The sequence below is a fragment of the Zingiber officinale genome, chromosome 7B, assembly GCF_018446385.1.
Source record: "Zingiber officinale cultivar Zhangliang chromosome 7B, Zo_v1.1, whole genome shotgun sequence".
Classification (NCBI taxonomy): Eukaryota; Viridiplantae; Streptophyta; class Magnoliopsida; order Zingiberales; family Zingiberaceae; genus Zingiber; species Zingiber officinale.
Window position 1 is genome coordinate 110248232 of NC_055999.1, and position 19494 is coordinate 110267725.

The 19494-nt window shown below is 35.7% G+C and overlaps 1 protein-coding gene across 3 annotated transcripts; it reads left to right on the forward strand.

Moving 5' to 3' along the window:
* The first annotated feature begins 5823 nt into the window (after positions 1–5823).
* Positions 5824–8888, forward strand: LOC122006884 (ankyrin repeat, PH and SEC7 domain containing protein secG-like). 3 transcript variants are annotated; one of them, XM_042562560.1, is made up of 3 exons: positions 5824–6056; positions 6141–6997; positions 7278–8888. In XM_042562560.1, exons 2-3 carry the CDS (start codon positions 6290–6292, stop codon positions 8607–8609), a joined length of 2040 nt encoding a protein of 679 aa, XP_042418494.1. In that variant the 5' UTR covers positions 5824–6056; positions 6141–6289; the 3' UTR covers positions 8610–8888. The 3 variants fall into 3 exon arrangements, with proteins under 3 accessions (XP_042418494.1, XP_042418496.1, XP_042418495.1); XM_042562562.1 differs by having other exon boundaries at positions 6149–6997; XM_042562561.1 differs by having other exon boundaries at positions 5825–6056; positions 6286–6997.
* Positions 8889–19494: the final 10606 nt, after the last annotated feature.

The window sequence follows — 19494 nt, forward strand, 5'->3', positions numbered from 1 at the left end:
TGGAGTACTAAACTAATTTCATAAGGAACTTAGTTATTGCTCCAAATATCATGGCACGTGAAAGTCACTTTTTGGTGTTCACTTTAGGAGCATGTGCATTTGATTCCTCCTTTTGTATGCTCTTAACCATGATTCAAATCTCAATTACTACATGTTTATTCTCAAATCGAACTAAACCTTTCCTCTAAATACTTTATTCGAATAAATGGATTCTTTTGATAGTAGGACTAGTCAATTTGTTCTTCGCATACCGTCTATATTTAGAAAAATGACAAAGACATGAATTATATCAGTTGTCATTCTCTTGAATTGGTGTTGCACCATCTCGATGCCCTAAAACGAGCATATCCACCTATTGAGAATCCAAGCGCATTGATGGATACATGTAGAGGAATGAATTGAAATGGAAAATTCCTTCAAAGACATATTGTTTTTTTCAAAAAAATAATTATAATTTTAGTCAGTCTTATTGACTATCGCTGGATGACCGATTTAGTTTCACGAAAGTTTTCCACCGACTATCAGGATAAATCAGGAAGCGCACACGACGGTCAACCCATATGTTCAGCAACCTTTGACATATTTTTTTACTAACACCCTGTTTAGAAACAACTTAAGTGAAGGAATTGAATTGAATTCTATTAGGAATTGAATTCAATTCCTATGTTTGGAATGGATTAGTGAATAATAGAATTGAATTGAATTCCTTAATTTGGAATATATGTGAATTGAATTTCATTCTTATACATTTACCATTTTATCCTCATAATTAACCATTTAATAATCAAGTTAAGTATTAGAGAATAGGAAGAAGGGATCGTACAGTTAAGACAACACTGAAAAAACTCAAAACTTGAAATTCTTAACAAACACAAAGATTTGACAAGTTATCTACGAAGTCTTACTTCGCTCACTAAATTGTCATTAAAATGTTTACGAGGCAACTTCCATTCTGGAACATCTCACTACACTTGGAAGCTTGGATATCTATAATTGTCAAGACTTAATTTCACCTGGAAGCTTATATATTATAAAATCTCTTAAACATCTAGATATTGATGATTGTCCGAAATTCCTTTCTGCTAAGGTTGAGCCACAAGATTTTTTAAAAGACAAGGAAGCCTGCGACATCATCTTCCTCAGTTTTTGATCATAGTAATAAAGCTGTTAGCATCCTTCCATCCTCACTTGAATCCCTAGAATTTTCAATGTCAGAGATTTGCAGGCATTTGATCAGCAACAGCAGGACTTGGTTGATGTTGCATCAAAAACTATTTCTAATGGACAAGAAATTATAGAGGAAAATATCCGTTTGATATAATAGGTTTGCAACTCATGATAATCAAATAGTCAAATAATCCGAGAAAACATATAGTCAAATAATCACATATTGCAGCTCATAATCAAGAAGCAAATACAAAAGAAAGTAGCAACCTGAGTATTTTCCTACACAAACATACCGTAGCAAACCTAACCATTGCAAGCGTAGCTCTTCTGAGAAACTAAAAAAAACTCCAATAAGATTAGGATGCTCATTTAGTAATTCAACAGCTTCAAAAAGTTTGTCAACCTCCAAACCCAATTTAACTACTGCTTCATATATTTCTGCAGGCTTCCAAACTTGAGTGTTTGTATTTAAAATAGCTTGTGCAATATCTTTCATTGCCGAAGACACCTCATTTAATTGGGATGAGTACTCATTTGTCATTCGTGCTTTTCTTTTTTTACCTTTCGCAACTGTAGCATTAGGTACAAAAGGATTTGATGTTCCAAATTGTGATCCCGGTGTTGATGGCATACTTTCAAAATCAAAGGTAGAAAAATTATCCAAATAAACCTGATTGTTTGCTTGCTTCTCATCAATTTTATCAATACTAATATCAGCCTCCTCCCTTTCCCATCTTTGTACTTTTTCTCTAGCACTCTCAACTTGAGCTCCAGTTGCTACATCTTTCTCATATATCTCTCTGAGAATCTCCAAGTGGTGAAGGGATTTTCCTTTGATATTTTTGTACTTTGGATTGGCCTAGTAACAAAAGGAAATCACAATAAGAAAGTTCGTAAACAAACATGTGCGAGGAAGATGCTACCAACTATATTATAGGAAATGAAATATAATACTCATACCTTTATCAGAGATTTCCACACCTCTAGAGGAGCCTCAAATGTTTTAGAAGAATCATTTCATCCTATTCCACTTTTAAACTCAATTTCTTTTGCTAGCACCATTTGTTCTTTAAGAGTTTTGAGATGATTCATCACTTTGGTTTTGTTGATGTTCAAAGAAAATTTATCATTAATTTCCTCTACCACCTTCCTATATGCTTTAGCAGAAAAAGCTCTATCTTCCTTTTGACCCTTACTCTTTTGCTTCCTAAGAACTTCAAGCATCACACCATCTATTTCTGTGGTCCACTTAAAGTATGCATTACAATCATTTCCTCCTTCCACTTCAAAAACTTTTTCAGCATCCATATCACCACCTATAATGTACTAAAATTAAAATAACACAATAATAAATTATAAAACATGAAAGTTAATCATCCATTATAATGTCACATCCAATAAAAACTAATAAATCAAACCATACATCAACTCTAGTTCATGAGAGCAACAATAATACACAAAAAAAAAAAATCAATGTCTAGTTATATAATCATTCCACATTTGTGCGGCAATAGAGTCTCTTAAGATTTCCCCCCTTCGTCCATCTTCTCCTCTAGCAATTGCTCCATTAGCAAGTCCATGATCAGGCTCATTATTCATGAGATCCCTATCAACTTGTGCAATAATTTCTTCATCTAGATCAAAATCTACTAAGAAGTTGTGCAAGATGCAACATGCTAAAACAATTTCACTCACTGTCTCTACATCATATCTAGACATTTCTGCTAATATTGGAAACCTATTCTTCAAAACACCAAAAGCTCTTTCAATTGCATTGCGTAATGAGGAATGTCTTAAGTTGAATAATTCTTTTGGGTTTTCAGGCGGATGTTGAGAATATTCTTTCAAATGATATCGAATGCTTCGATATGGAGTGAGAAATGTTGACCTCAACATATATCTAGCATCAACCAAGTAGAACTTACCTAAAAAATAGAATTTAAAATATTTATATAAAAAAATTCAGAAAAGTTTTAAATAGACATGAAACAAATTTATGGAAAAACCTAATACCTTGAGGGGCATTTAGATTATCTTCTCTACTTAACGCATTATCTAAAATTCTTGAATATGAAGCGGAGCCCTCCCACCCAGGTAATACATACGTGAATTTCAAGTCAAAAGTACAAGCTGCCAAGACATTCATTGTAGGATAGCTTTTCCTTTCTCTATACCTTGACACATCTTCTTTTGAAACCTTCACTCGGATATGTGTTCCATCTATTGCATCGATACAATTCTAAAAGTTTCAACATAAATCAGTAATCATTATCATGTGACTTTACAAAAATAAATTCAAAACAATATTTATATTTTAAAATACCTTAAAGTATGGATAGAATCTTCCTCTACTGTTGAGTATTTGTGGTGAGACAGTAGAACCATTTGGTTGGACTAAAAATTGATCTTGAAGTTTTATTAAAGCTCTAAGAACTTTGTGGAAATGACGCCTAATGGTCTCAGTAGATCGACGAAAGGAAAAATTTCTGATCGAACACGTCCTTGACCACTTAAAATATGTAGAAACTTAGCAACTTGTTCCTCAACAAAATTGTATTGATTATCCCTCAGAAGTCCTCTTCCATGAAGTATTGCAACTAATCGAGTGAAAGCATCATAACTCATGCGTATTACAGAGCGTGAGTTATAATGGGCTTCTAATTGAGCCATCAATTCTTGGCGCACTTGATTTCCATTACATCATTGTGATTGGGTAGTTGGTCTTTCAATACGAGACACATGTCGAGTCATATATTGCATGCAAACTAAATAACCAGCATAAGCAACTATGGCTAAGATTGCATTTCTATCAAATTGCCTCATATTATGTACAATGTAAGTGTTTTTCAATTTTCCAATCTTGGCTCACTTATAGCCATATTGAATGCTAACTCTAGATTTACCCATCTTTGCTTGAACAAGTACCAACTTCCATGTAGTAGACAATAGTTTGTAAAGAAACAAATAACAAGATAAGTTGTACCACACAAACAAGCAGTATAGTTTGTACCTTCTATATTTTGTACCACACAAACAAATAACAAGATAAGTACCATCTTCAATACAGAATAGTTTAGGCACAAAACCAAAACCAAACAAAGCCACAAAGACACGGAACAAAATCAAACAAAGGCAAAACCAATAAAGCACAAAACAAAACAAGGGCCAAAACCAACGAAGCACAAAATCAACAACATCCATACCTCCGATTGATGATGTAGCGGTGGCAACGGGAAGAAGGTGGCGCACGGAAAGAAGGTGGCCGACATCAGTATGAAGAAGGTGGCGCACGGGAGAAACGGTGCAAGGAGAAGTTTTCGGCGCAAGGAGAAACGACGCACGGGAGAAAGGCAGGAGAAAACAAGAGAGTCGGCAGATGGAAAAAAGGGTTTTAAGTTAAAAGAGCAATTAAGTAATTTTAGTTGTTCATTGTAAATTCCCTATCCAAATCTGACCATTTGAGATCTGATTTACTGTTTACGTTTTGAATGGAATTGGAATTGAATTCTATATCAAATCCATCTAAAAAATTCATTCCAAACTATGGAATTGAATTCCAATTACCATAGGAATTTAATTCCGTAGGATTCCAAACAGGGTGTAAAAAATGATTAACCAGGCTGGGTAACGTCGAGTCTAGGGTGGCTGGCCCGACCCCACAGAAGTTTCCCATTGGCCACCAGAGTAATCAAGAAATGCTCGCAGCGGGCAACCTAGGAGTCCAACATCCTTTAGTTGGGTGCCCCATTTGAAGGAAAAATTCATTGCGTGCCCCATTTGAAGGAAAAATTCCTACAAATTCATCATAGCTATGGCTCGAACCGCGAGTGTCTGGGTGACAACTTGGATGCCCTGCCACTGCACCATAGCCCCGAGGGTGACATATTTTTTTTATAAAAAAATGATTAACCAGGCCGGGTAATGTCGAGCTTGGGGTGACTAGTCCAGTTCCACGGAAGTTTCCTACCGGCCACCAAGGTAAATCGAGAAGCGCTCGTAGCGGACAACCCAAGAGCCCAACATCCTTTAAAGCATCCACAATGGTTAGGGATATTTCTTCCAAATATTTGTGGTCTCCACTTCCACATCATTTTTAAAATATTCTATTATTCAAATATCTCAAATCTCACAATGAAATATTCCATCAATCAAATATTTATGGATTCCCATCAATTTATTTGAATTAAAAAAATAATAAAAAAAATAATGGTAGCCCACCATTTTGGTGGGCCTCACAAGAAGAAAATCACCGGTCACTAATTAGTACCCCATGATTTTCAATCACCCCTTAAATATCCCCACAATAGAGGATATTTGAGATAGAAAGATATTTGGAGAAATATCCACTCCAAATATCCTGTATTAAAGATACTCTTAATTACGTATCCTATTTGAAATTTTTTTTTTTACAAATTCATCCTAACTAAGATTCCAATAATAAATATTGGGTGGCAATTTAAATATCCTAACGCATATTTTTTTTACTAATTACTAGTACAGTGGGCAGATAGTCAATACGATTTACATTCGTTAAAAATTAAACCTAACACTCGTCGGAACAACCACTCGTATACCAACTGTGCCAACTCGAGTCTGATCATTACATCAAAAGATGATCGTCCAGTCACCGTCGCATAAATCACGGGTTCTGATCAATACGTACATGGAGAGAGGAGAAGAAGGTTGCCATCATTATCTGCATTCTTCCCACTCAAAAGCTCTTCCCCACTTTTTACCTTTCCATGGCGGAGAGCAGCCTCTGCTTTCTTCGCCACAATGACCTATCACCTATATAATCATATCCCGGACAGTTCTTGAGTTCTTAATCTGAAAGATGAAGGATTTCCGGTGGCATCTCTTGTAATCTCGAGACTTTTTTCTCTTCACCGGTAAGACATTGACTAAGTTTCCATTTTTGTTGTTGTTGTTCTTGGCGTAAATCTCCAAATTTAGAGCTTTACTGTTTTTTGGAGATTGCTAGGGTTCTCTCAGATTGGAAATGCGTAGTGTCCTGTTGCTTTCTCTTTTGAGTGCGAGTGCCACTCTGTGAAGTCTAGGGTTTTTTTATGCATCTGAGGCTCTTCGTGGTAGAGAAGATTCACCTTTCCTTCGCTTCAGGTAAATGCCGGAACCCTACTTCCCGCTTCGGTGGGAGAGCACCGGGGACCAGTGGTGGTATGCCTCTCCGATCGACTGGGCGGCGGCCAACGGCCACTACGACCTCGTCCGGCAGCTGCTGCATCTCGATGCCAATCTCCTGATCAAGCTCACGTCGCTTCGCCGCATCCGGCGGCTGGAGACAGTGTGGGACGACGATTTCCGGTTTGTCAATGTCGCCAAAAACCGATCTTTTGTAGCTCGAAACCTCTTCCATGAGTGCGACGGGAAGAACAGAAAGAACTCGCTGATCCGGGCCGGGTACGGAGGGTGGCTCCTCTACACGGCGGCCTCCGCCGGGGACATGAGCTTTGTGCGGGAGCTGCTTGAGAGGGACCCCTTGGTGGTGTTTGGTGAAGGGGAGTACGGTGTAACTGATATCTTTTATGCCGCAGCGAGGAGCAAGAATTCAGAGGTTTGTAGGCTGTTGTTTGATTTTGCAGTGTCACCTAGATCTTCCAGTGGTGGTGCTGGAGGTGCCGGCAGTGGTGGTGGAGGATTTGATTCCGGCTTTAGGTGGGAGATGGTGAACAGGGCTCTGCATGCTGCCGCCAGAGGAGGAAACTTGGAATTCTTCAAGGAACTGCTTGCAGATTGCTCGGATGTATTAGCTTACAGAGATACTCAGGGATCAACCATCTTGCACACTGCTGCCGGAAGAGGTCAGGTTGAGGTCAGATTGCTTCTACCTTGAACAATACCACATACATTCTGACAAATAGGCTTTGATCTTGTTCCAGTGTAGTTTGCTTGAATGAAACTTGCCAATTTCACCATATTCACTTGTGATAGATCTCCATCTCAAGACCATAACAATTTAAACATGGACTATCGCAATTAAGCATTCATTACTCATCTCTGTTCCACATTTGTTGGATCTCAAGAAATTCTTACTTAAACTACTACTGTGTAGTAGAGATGTCACTTATCTTTACACAAATCCAATAATGCAGGTAGTCAAGGATCTGCTCGTATGTTTTGATATTATCGACTCTAGAGATACCCGAGGAAACACAGCATTGCATGTGGCAGCATTTCGAGGATACTTATCGGTTGTGGAGGCCTTAGTTGTGGCTTCTCCTTCGTCCACCCTTCTTACAAATAATGCTGGTGATACTTTCCTTCATATGGCAGTTGCGGGTTTCTGTACTCCCGGTTTCAAACGACTTGATAGGCAGATGGATCTCGTGAGGCAGTTGGTTACCGGGACCATTGTTAATCTTGACAATATCATTAATGAGAGAAACAATGATGGAAGGACTGTTCTTCATATGGCTGTCATTAGCAATGTGCACACTGATCTCGTTGAACTTCTGATGAAGGTTCGATCTATCAACCTTAACATTCGAGATAATGATGGCATTATGCCCTTGGACATACTCAGACAGCACCCGCAATCATCATCTTCGGAGATACTTATCAGACAATTAATTTCTGCTGGTGGAATTGTGAACTCGAAGGACTACAGGGTAAGGTCAGCCATTGCGTTCCACCTAAAAATGCAAGGTACTGGAAGAAGTCCAGGTACTTCCTTCAGGATTTCAGATGCGGAGATATTCTTGTATACAGGGGTTGAGGTTTCTGAGGCTAGTGGAAGGCCTAGCTCATGCTCGACTGCCAGTAAGAGCGAAGTCACTCACATTAGTGCCTCGGATGAAAACCATGGGTTTTCCGATAAGAAGAAACAAAATCCCATTAGCAACGCTGCGAGGCATCTCAAAATTTTATTCAGGTGGCCTCATCGAAAAGGGAAGACACCTGAGGTACACAATAAGTTTGGGGATGATGAGTCATGGGAATCTGTCAAGAAATTGGTTGACAAAGAATATACTCCAACTCCCCTCCGACAACGCTTCTCCACAGCCGCACCAGTTATCAACAAGCAGCGAACTCTTTCTGTACGAAGTTCTGCTCCAACCCTGAGTTCCACAACTAAGAAGAAACATTCAGCAACTCTAATGCGAGGAGTGTTTCAAACCATGCCGCATCTGGCTCCCTCCACGCATACTGCCCCAGGCTTATTTTCTCGGACATCAATATCATCGTCTACGATGAAGAAAGAGAAACGAGTATGTTTGGATAGTGAAAATGACGCAGCTTGTTCAAGTTCTGTGATAGATTGGAGTACACCGGTGGATACTGTGACTCCGAGAAGTAGTCTTGTAAATATTCGACTGATGAACCAGTACTTCTGCTTCGGGGCACAGGATTTAGCGACAGATGAATCAGGCAGCGGACAGCAATCTAATCAAGAAGTCAAGCCGTCACTTATACCAGTGGCTTGATTTACTTTAACAGGAAGCTTGAATAATAAGATCTTTTGATCACAGCAGATGGATAGATTGATGCAGCGGTGTGCAGCTAAATTAATATGCATCTGCAGTGTGTTTTAAGTTTGCAAAGTGCGTTTGTTTGAGTTGGTCTGTTCTTAGCTTCGTTTGGTCACCCGTATTGCTGATTATAGTTGGGGTTCATGTAGCCCACCTTGCTGTCTCTAGAGTCTTTTTAACAAAAGCTAAAAGAAACCTTAAAATACATAGTATTTCAGCTGATTGTTTTTCTCATGTTTATAGTGAATTTGGATACAGATTGCAAAACTGAAGAGGAAGTACCTGGACTTAAGCGCCCTCTGCAGTTTTAGTGTTATTGGATTGCTTTTGTAAGTGTTGTTAATGAAAATATCCAATCCCTACCTATGAAAGCAAGTAAAACAACTCACATACCTATTGCTGCTTGTGGCATTAGTGTTCTGTTTATCTTCAAGGACTCAAATTTTGTGGCCGCCATAAATTTCACCTGCGTCATGGTTTTTGCAAGTAATAATTGTACGTCCTAATAAAACCCAAAACAGTATGCATGTGATTCAACCCAACCAACCTCACTTGCTATTGTTGAAGTCGGCATCATCAGACGACGATCCTCCTGCTGACCCAAAATCTTAAATCTTGATTGGAATAAACAAACATCATAGCTACTAATATAATATATTCAACTATTTTCATTAGCAAAATACATATAAGCACAGAGATGGCACAAGATTCTAAAGCAAGAAAACGAGTAGTACCATAACATTTGAGTAGAGTTATTCAAGAAAAAAAGGCATTTCAAGATCAGCCTTGTCTAAGTCATCACCACCTAGATGTGTCTCCAACCTCAAGAACTGCGATGTATGTGTCAAAAAATTATGTGAGTGTCAAGAAGTGCATAAATCAATGAACAAGGAAAATAGAAACTGTGATGATCAAAGAATTTCACAATGCACAAGAACAACAATGCATGTTGAGTGATAGAAGGCTGAATATTGATCCAATGATGTATGTCTAGATAGGTATGATAGAAATTTCTAGCCTCTGCAGTTAATATTTATATGAATGTTTACTTCAATTAATCTTGGGATTAATTTCTAAAGGGTGTAAAATATTTTGTCGGTGTCGGACGTCCCTAGTGTAGAGAACCATTGTACTAGGAAAAAATACCCTCTTAATTTACCTGTTTGTATCTTGTCAGAGGATCGACAATAGTAAACCGCTTGAGATGAACGATATTATCGTCTTTTACTCCAATATGACATAAGTTTCTATCGGAAAACATAGTCAAATATGTATGATGGAAATTTAATATGTTCTACATCAATATCTAAAACACCATTACTATATGTCAAACTTCATTCAAGTTCCCTGAGGTTCCATTCCATATTCATGGAAAAGTACTAAGGTTATATTATTTAATTTTATTTGATTCAAATAATAAGTGATTCTTAGATAATGGACCATGTTTGACATGTCATTTGATATTGTTGAGAATACAATCAAAATCTTATTTTAATCTAATTAGATCTTATTGGATTAATAAATTAATATAATTGGATCTTATACTTATTAGATTAATAGTTAATCTAATATTTATTTAGATTTTTCAAATAAATCCAAACCAAATAAAATTCACGTTATTAGATAATGTTTTAGTAGATAAGATTTAGTAACGTTATTAGATAAAGTCTTATCAAATAAGAGTTGACTATATTTTATAAAATCTTATTAGATAAGATTTGCCCATGTTTCAAAAAGTCTTATTAGATGAGACTTAGTGGTGGCAAATATATCTTATCCCACTAAGTCTTATTTGATAAGATAACCCTAAAAGTTAAAATTTTATCTTAATTTATATATATTCATGGTAACTTGTACTATGGGCATATGATTTTGGGAGACTCTAATTGTACTTCTGAGATGGGTAGTAATTGTGCTCGTATGAATATCGCTAGAGGCGCGAACATATTAATTGTGCTCAGATTGGCCTTACTCTCCATATTCGTAACAATTTTACTTATCAAGGGATAAAATCCTGTACCAACGATATAATTAGAACTCACATGGATCTTTGATGGGTTCCCTATTCCACTACATTTATTGTTTAATTTTTACACAAAACCAAACAAATATAACCTTGAATGTGAGTATTTTGAAAGTGTGAGATTTATGTGATTCCAAAAAAAATTATTTTCTTTTCCCAAAATGAATATTTTAAAGATTGAAATAAATAATATTAGATTATGTTTTATTTTCTATAACCGTAGTTATGCATAAACCACATTTTTTTTTTCAATTTTCTCACTAGAGATTAGAATGGATATACCACTCCTGCCCAAATAGTTTGTCAGGCCCCAACTTCATGTATCTCAATATAGGAGCAAATTATGTTTTTAGTCCTGTAACTTACACTTTTTTCAATTTTAGTCCTGTTATGAGTCAATTTACATTTTTAGTCCTGTAACTTGTAATATTTTTCAATTTCAATCCTTTTTCCTCTAAAATTGAAATTTTTCAACGGAAAATGATGAGTTGTAAATTGAATTTGGGGATTTTGATTTTTTTATGACTCATGTATTTTTTATATTCCAACCATCAACTAGACATTTTCTGTTGAAAAATTTCAATTTTAGAGGAAAAATGACTGAAATTGAAAAATATTACAAATTACAGGACTAAAAACGTAAATTAACTCATAACAGGACTAAAATTGAAAAGATGCAAGTTACAGGACTGAAAATGTACTTTTCTCCTCAATATAGTTTAGGCTTTCTTCTCAAATATGCATTGGAAAGTCTCCCTCACCACCCGCATAGGCTTGTGCAGTGAAAAACTAATCTCTGACTGCCTAAATGAAAAACTCATCTCCGTACACGACTACATGAGTATTGTGAAAGTTAAATCCATCTCTATCTTGTTAAATTCTAAGTGATGTTCAGATTATATTGATCTAATTAGACCAATTTTGGTAAATAGAAAAACAAGAAATATATTTCATTTATTGCTTAGGTCTGTTGGTGCTGGGATTCCGTTTTGTTTAAACTTTCCCGTACAAAAATTGTACAAGTACAAAACTTCTCCTAGCAACCCGCATATTCGATAAAAGATGTGTTCGATCAATCAAGCAAGTTTTTGAATGATCAAAGCACACCTTGATCGAAATATAAGATCGTTGGCCTCTTGTGTTAGTATTCAAAATCGATACGCAAAATCGATACGAAGAAAACAAAACTAGATACGCAGCGGAATTAAAGAACTAATTGTATCTTTCTTCGTAGCTAAAGACCTCTTGATCTTATGTCGTATTCCTCTCCTCTTCTTGGACGTCGTGTGAGTGACGATCTACCAAGACAAAACACCCGAACCTTTTCTTCTTGTTTCCAATCCTTCGGCCACCAAGAGATGCTAGAATAAGATGCCTCCTTCTCTACTTCTCCTCCAAGCCGTCGGCCACCTAAGTGGTTCTTCTCTTCTTCTTCTCCTTCAAGCTTCGGTCACCAAGGGAAGATAGGCGCCGACCCTAGAGGGAAGAAAGGGAGGAAGAAGGGGATTTGGGCGCCGGCCCTAGAGGAAAGAAACAAGGGAAAAAATAGAGAGAAGGGGTGCCAACCACAAGAGAATAGAAGAGAGAGCTTAGGTTAGTTTTTGGGCACCACCTTCTTTTCTTTTATAATCTTTGCTGGCGGCTAGGAAAAAGAAAAATTCTAACAGAATTCTATTTTAAATAAAATTTCCTTTTTATTCCTATTGTAGATGGTTACAAAAAGGAAAGATTTTTAACAAAATTAAAATATCTCTTTTAAATCATTGTAAATAGTTATAAAAGGAAAAAATTTAACAAAATTTTGTTTTAAATAAAATCTCCCTTTTTATTCCTATTATGGCCGGCCCCTTGCTTGGGCACCAAGCAAGGGTTGGCCGACCCTCATCTTGGGCACCAAGCAAGGCTTGGTCGGCCCCTTGCTTGGGCTCCAAGCAAGGATGTGGCCGACCCCTTTCTTGGGTAGAAAGCAAAACCAAAACGGGTGAATGCGAGACTTTATAGAGGCTACAACAGGGACCGAGAGGAGGAATTGGTTTTGACCTCTTGATGGACTTGAGCTTCCTGTGTTCGACCCGAACATTCAACTCAAGTTCATCAATAATAACTCATACCACTAAAGGGTCATTATTGAACTACCACACCAATCTCATATTACAATATGGGCTCCTGCTTATCATGAGTGCGTTAATCTCTCTGTGTTTAAGATATCGTATGTCCGTTAATTAAATAAGTTACTGACAACTCATTTAATTAACATCTGACTCCAAGAGTAGTACCACTCAACTTTATTATCATGTCTGACTAAGTTCACCTGCAGAGTTTACATGATAATCCTTATGAGTTCCTCAAGGGGACATCATCAACCTAAATAAATAGGACACAGTTTCCCTTTATAATCAACAACACACCATATAAATGGTACTATCTCCCAACTTATTGGGCCTATTGATTTAACGAATAAATCTCACCCACTGATAAGTTACAGAAATAAATACTAAGTATATGTGTTTGTTATTATATTGGGATTAAGAGTACGCACATCCATAATAATAGAGGTTCTGTTCTTTTATATAGTCAGTATAAATCGAACAACCTCAAATGGTCCTGCTCAATACACACATAGTGTACTAGTGTAATTATATAGTCAAGACAAACTAATACCAAATTACACTACAACCGTTCTAATGGTTTGTCTCTATCCATCTTGGTTATGAACTACTATTTATAATTTATAAGGAACCGATAACATGATCTTCTGTGTGGCACCACACACCATGTTATCTACAATATAAATTAAATGGACAACTGCATCGACATATATATAAATATAAAATGCCGACATTTGACTAAAGTGATTCTCATTTCAAAATATCTCAAAAACAGATGTTCATACAAAAGCTAGGCTTATAGTATACATCCAACAAGGTCAACATGTAAATTTCCTTTTATAGAGATTGCTTAAATTGGATGGCACGCATCGTTATATATATTTTTTATTATTTGGGTTCCTTAGATTCATATGCAAATTTTATGTGGTATAGATTTCTTAGGATGATTGATTTAAATACTACCAGAGGTAAGTTTGTCACTCTCCATTTCATAGGTTGTTTAACTTATATAGTTCATACAAACTCATGTTTTGGGCACGTTGTAACAAATTATGTTCATCTCAGATGCTCCTCACAGTTTGTCCTCAGATTATATAAAAAGAGATAAATCATGAGGTTAATCTATAGCCGACTGCCAAATTGATTAGGGGGTGTTAGGATTTTTTTTCCCCAAAAACATGCGTTCGCCAGAAATATTGTCAATATAACTAATGTCAATTAAAGATATACCACATATGTGCACCTATGATGCGTTTCACCACTTATGATGTGTTTGCATCACATTATATAGCATCTTGACTACATCCCACATTGTCCTCAGGGTGTAGCACAGACGGTGGGCACATGACATCTCTGGCATAATGACCAGAGGTCGATTCTCAAGAACTAATGACTTGGGGTTTACCCCACATATGCCTAGCGCCTGTGTACTTGCATGTACCTCCCTCCATATCTGTGGGGCTAGCACTAGAGGTCGTTAATGTAGCGGATCTACATTTGACTACATCCCACATTATATACAACAATAACTAAACTTTATCCCACTATGTAAATCCTTTATATCATTAGATTCTATCCTCTACTATATCATTATCTATACTTAAATAAATTTTAATAAATTATTTTATTGTTGGTAACCAAGTTTTTTTTTATTTTCATATTCCTCCTTTGATGTATGTATTTATCATAGTTTCACATCGCCTAACTAGAGTATTTATTGGCCGTCTAAGTACATATTCGTACCATCTTAAATGTGTCTTTAAGAGTTTTCCTCAATAGATGCAACTTTGACTTTCTCTCTAATGAACTCATTTCTTATTCTGTCTATCTTTGTATATCCACATATCCATCTTAACATTCTCATATCCGTAACTTTCATTTTTTGCTCATGTGCTCGAGTTATAGTCCAATAACATTCAATGTCATATAACATAGCAGGTCTAACCGTCATTTTGTATAACTTCCCTTTAAATTTAAGAGGTATTTTATAATCACATAAAATATCTGACATTTTCCTCCATGGTATTGTCTTGAATGTGTTCAGTGAGTTCATCCATGATTAGAGTAAAAAGATAAAGGCTTAAAGTTGATCCTTAATGTAACCCTATCTTTATTAGAAATACTTCAGTACTTAACCTTATACATATCCTTAATCAATTCAATATATGATACGCTAACTGTAAGGATCTTGAGCTCAAAACAACACAAGCGCAACCCAATATCATCAAGATTCTTTCCAGAAGATCCATGCGAAAGAAACCGTATACTAGTTGAATTGAGAGTTCTACCTTTGTTGCGTAAACACGAACTCCTGACAACAACTTTATCCTCGGTGGATCTCAGCATGATCAAGTGTTTGCACCTCTTCCGGTATCCACACGAACACTTTCCATCCGTCTCATGAACTCACAAACTTGGAGAAGAAACAACCTCGGTTGTGCTATTAACCCCTCAAGGAAGTTTCAACCAAGAAGAAGAGGAGGAGGAGGCAGAAGATAATTTTTCTCTTTTCAAAATACAATGCGAAAAATCCTTTATATTCATCCAATGAATACCAAGGGTTTTTACTCTTTGGCTTTCCTCTTATTAATGCATGATTAATTCAAATTAATCATCATTGTCTTTTGATCTTCTCTCTTTAATGAGTGGATTCAATTGAGTCTAACTCAATGAGTCTAACTCAGATTAGACTCAATCCAACCCAATGGGTCTAACTCGGATTAGATTCAATCCAATGATTTTAAGGTCTATCACATTTTGTCAAACTAAAATAAACCCATCATCTCCAAATTAATATATTCTTTATGTGTGACCTAATAGGTTTTCATAACATTGGCAATGTATCTAAAACTACTTTGGATACATAAGCAATGAGAGGTATCTAGCAAGACATCATTGCTACCCAAGTGATGAGAATGTCTAGATCTGACCTAAGCTTTCTGTGTTTATTATCTTGTATGACTCAATCCTTTTATTCTTGATATCTAGATTGATCAATAAGGTATGAACCATGTTATCCTCTTATCAATCTTTGTATTTCTTAATCTCTAAGTAGACACATTCAATCAAATAAGCTCAATATCTCATATTGACTAATTTGAGCATAACCATGTATTCTTATGTCCTACTTAATCAAGGGACCCACAAATATCACTTCTTTCATATGGAAGGGATAGATCTCATATATATCATTCATATCCCTTCACATAACTTATTGCGTACCTAGTGATCGACTTTATAGTCCATCTTGTCATAGATGACGTTTGCTGATAGCAAAGCACATAACTCTTTATGTAGGGAACCATAGTGACTTCAGGTCCAAGGATTATTCATACCAATAGTCACATGAGAATGTTTATGACATTCATATAATGATCCATGAAACATTCTCATAGCGGGTCATTCAGTACATATTCTTTAATATATATACTCACGTGTCAACCTGATATTTCATATCCGTGACCTATGAGATTAGGTCATCCGTTGATCTACATACTGTCTCAACGTATTAATATTATTTTTGTATATTAATGCTTGACTAGGAATGGTTAAGAGTATTATTCTAATATATCTACAATATTCCACTATCAATTCAACCAATTGACATGTTGTAGGCTAGAATTTACTATCCTAGAACATTATTATACTTATTCATTCGGCACAGATATGAAGTAAATATAATAACCAAAATTTTACCTTTTATTAATAGAATATGATATAATATGTCTTAAGTTAATTAACTCTTGATTGGCGCTTAGGGCTTATACTAACACTAATACCTCTCTCTTTTAGTATAATTTCTTTTAAGACTCTATCATAAACTTTTTCTAAGTAATGAATACTATGTATAGATCTTATTTTTGCTCCTGAAACTTTTTAATTCATTGTTTGAGAAAATACATAGTTTCTATTGTCAATTTTCTAGGTATGAATCTAAATTAATTTTTGGTTACTGTAATCTCCTTCCAGACATCCCACATGCATATGCTTTCAAAAAACTTGCTTAGGATCATCATGATGTCATGAAGTGTAACCTAGAAGAAATATAAATAGTTTCTCTATCGGCTAATTCATGTGGCAAAAGGTGATTCGCTTACTCCCAATGTTCCTGTCAATATGTTCCTAGGCCAACACGGAGGAGATAAATCACGGATGACTACTAGCCATTAGTGCAGGTGGTCAAGATATAGGAGAAGACATGCTTGAATGCGCTGAGTTTTGATTCCAAAATCTTATGTGACAATACCCTATATCTTAACCATTGTATCGCCCTGAGAGACATCTGCTAAATCATTTCAGAAGTATGAACATACTGCTCAATGCCAAATTAATCCTTGAAATCAATTTTTGACCTATTCTCATCCATCAATTCAATTAATCTTAGGCAACACAACTAAAGCCATATGTTTGTCAACACGAAAAGTATTCCATAGGGATACAATAGTGAGGCATATAGTATTATAAGTTCTGTAATCTGAATTTTCATTTATAGGTTAACAACTAAATTTTCAGATATCAAATTCTTGTAACATACAATAGGTGCACTAAAACCAATTTCACGACCCTGGCTATGCTGCAATGGAAAGGTATCAAATCATCACTCAAGAATCTACGATTTAATCCCAATAATAGTGCATTGGTACACATAATTATAGGATGCTTAATTGCTCGGGCATTCATCTTGAGCGCTTTCTGATTTATCCTAACAGCCGATGAAAATTATCTATGGGACTAAACCTGTCATTCCAGTTCAGTGTTACTAGTTCAATATTTTTTTTTTTTGCTAAAAAAATTTCAAATTATTCAAATAATATGTATGTGTTTGATTTGAACAGTAGGTTGAAGTCAATGACATGAAGCTCACAAGATGCCAGGACACAATGCCCTTTCAATACATGATGCAATCAGCAGCCAAAGATTAATTACCGAATACTAAGAATGGGTAAATGCAATCAACGAAATGTTCATTACAAGATTAAAATGCCTAAAAGTTTTAGTAATCAGAAAAAGTACAAATGACATCTAAAAATGGAACAAGATAAATAAGAAAAAATAGAAAACAAATAAACTTCAATAAGCCTGTTTACCTTAAACATCAAAAGTTCCACCTCCCAAATCAAATACTAGAATAGTTTCATTCTTCTAAAAACCCATAGGCCAATGATGCAGCTGTTGGCTCATTAATGATACGAAGAACTTCTAAACCAGCAATATGGCCAGCATCCGTTGAAGTAACTAGTAAGCACCAACTGTAACCACGGCATTTGTAACCTTATCATTCTGAAACTTGGAAGCATCATCCACAAACTTTCTCAAACCTGAATTATGGAAAGAGAGTTGACAATCAATGCTAAAATAATGCAACTTAACCTAGTCAAAGCTTTAGCAATCCAAACCGTAATATCATAAGTTACAACAAATATTTGCAACAGGTTCAACGATCCAACAAGTTATAGACTTTGCATCAAGGTCGGCCCTAGAGGAGGGCGACACTGGGTGATGGCCCTGGGCCCAGAATTTGAGAGGGCCCAATTTTTTATTTTTTTTAGTATTATGTATTATAGGCATGTAATTGGGGTCTTGGGTAGTTAGCCCAAATTCATATTTCAAAATCTTTTGATATTGTCTTTTACTTTTATCTTTTTAGGTATGTAATTGGGGCCTTGGGTAGTTGGGCCCAAATTAATATTTCAGAACCTTTTGATATTGTCTTTTACTTTTATCCTTTTAGGTTGCAATTTGTAAAATGGTAAACAAATGAAAAATGTATTGATAAAAATATTTTAAAAAAATCTTAAAACTAATAATATTATAGACGATTTTACAAATAAAAATATCAGAAGAAATCGTTTAAATGAATTGTATATTATTAAAAATTTATTTTGGACTTTTTTTTCCCCTAGACCTCCTGAGTCGAAGGACTGGAGCTGCTTTGCATACAACCCAACGTTACAAATCAAGAAAACCTTAAGATTCTTCTAATTGATCTAAAATTGATGTCAACCATACAATTTTAATATCAAGTAAATCAATATTATTGGATATACGTGAATGAAAATGAGGTGGAGAAAAAAAAAGAATTTTATTGTAAATATTTTAGTTCCACGTTGGAAATTTTAAAGTATATTAGTTGATTTATATTGATTCATAAGTATTCTTGTGAACAAATGTATGAGGATACTCTCTCTCTCTCGTGGGCTCGTATAGGTGCAAATTAAGAGTCTGAATTATACTAAACCAAATTGACTCGTGTGTGAGCACAACCTGTGCATGTCGAATGTTGGATCGGTAGGGACAAAATTTATCCAATTGGACAATCAATATATTATCACATGATTAATTCTTTTGCTTGTGTTGATGTGTAACAGATAAATTAATCGCCGATTAATTGAGATATCTAACGGATAAGAAATTTTCATAAGGTTGGATTGATCTTCCCCATGATTAATCAATTTGAAGAGCTAGATATCTAATATCAACTAAAATAAAAAAATGAAAGGAGTGTCCCACTTTAATTTTTTTTTATCAAAAGGTGGTTCCACCCCCATAAAATGACATAAATACCCTCTTGTATATTATTCGCTTCTGACACATACACCTTCTGCCTATATTAATTCCTGCCTTAATCCTAAATCGAGATCATGTTGTAGCAGTTATGAAAGAATAGTTATTACACGATTGTAGTAGTTATGGTTTCGTAGCTGCTACA

Excerpts from the sequence above, each read along its gene's own strand:
- LOC122006884 (XM_042562560.1), top strand. The coding sequence starts at position 6,290 with ATGCCGGAACCCTACTTCCCGCTTCGGTGGGAGAGCACCGGGGACCAG. Across the intron at positions 6,998-7,277 it reads CCGGAAGAGGTCAGGTTGAG|GTAGTCAAGGATCTGCTCGT; the intron begins GTCAGATTGCTT and ends CCAATAATGCAG.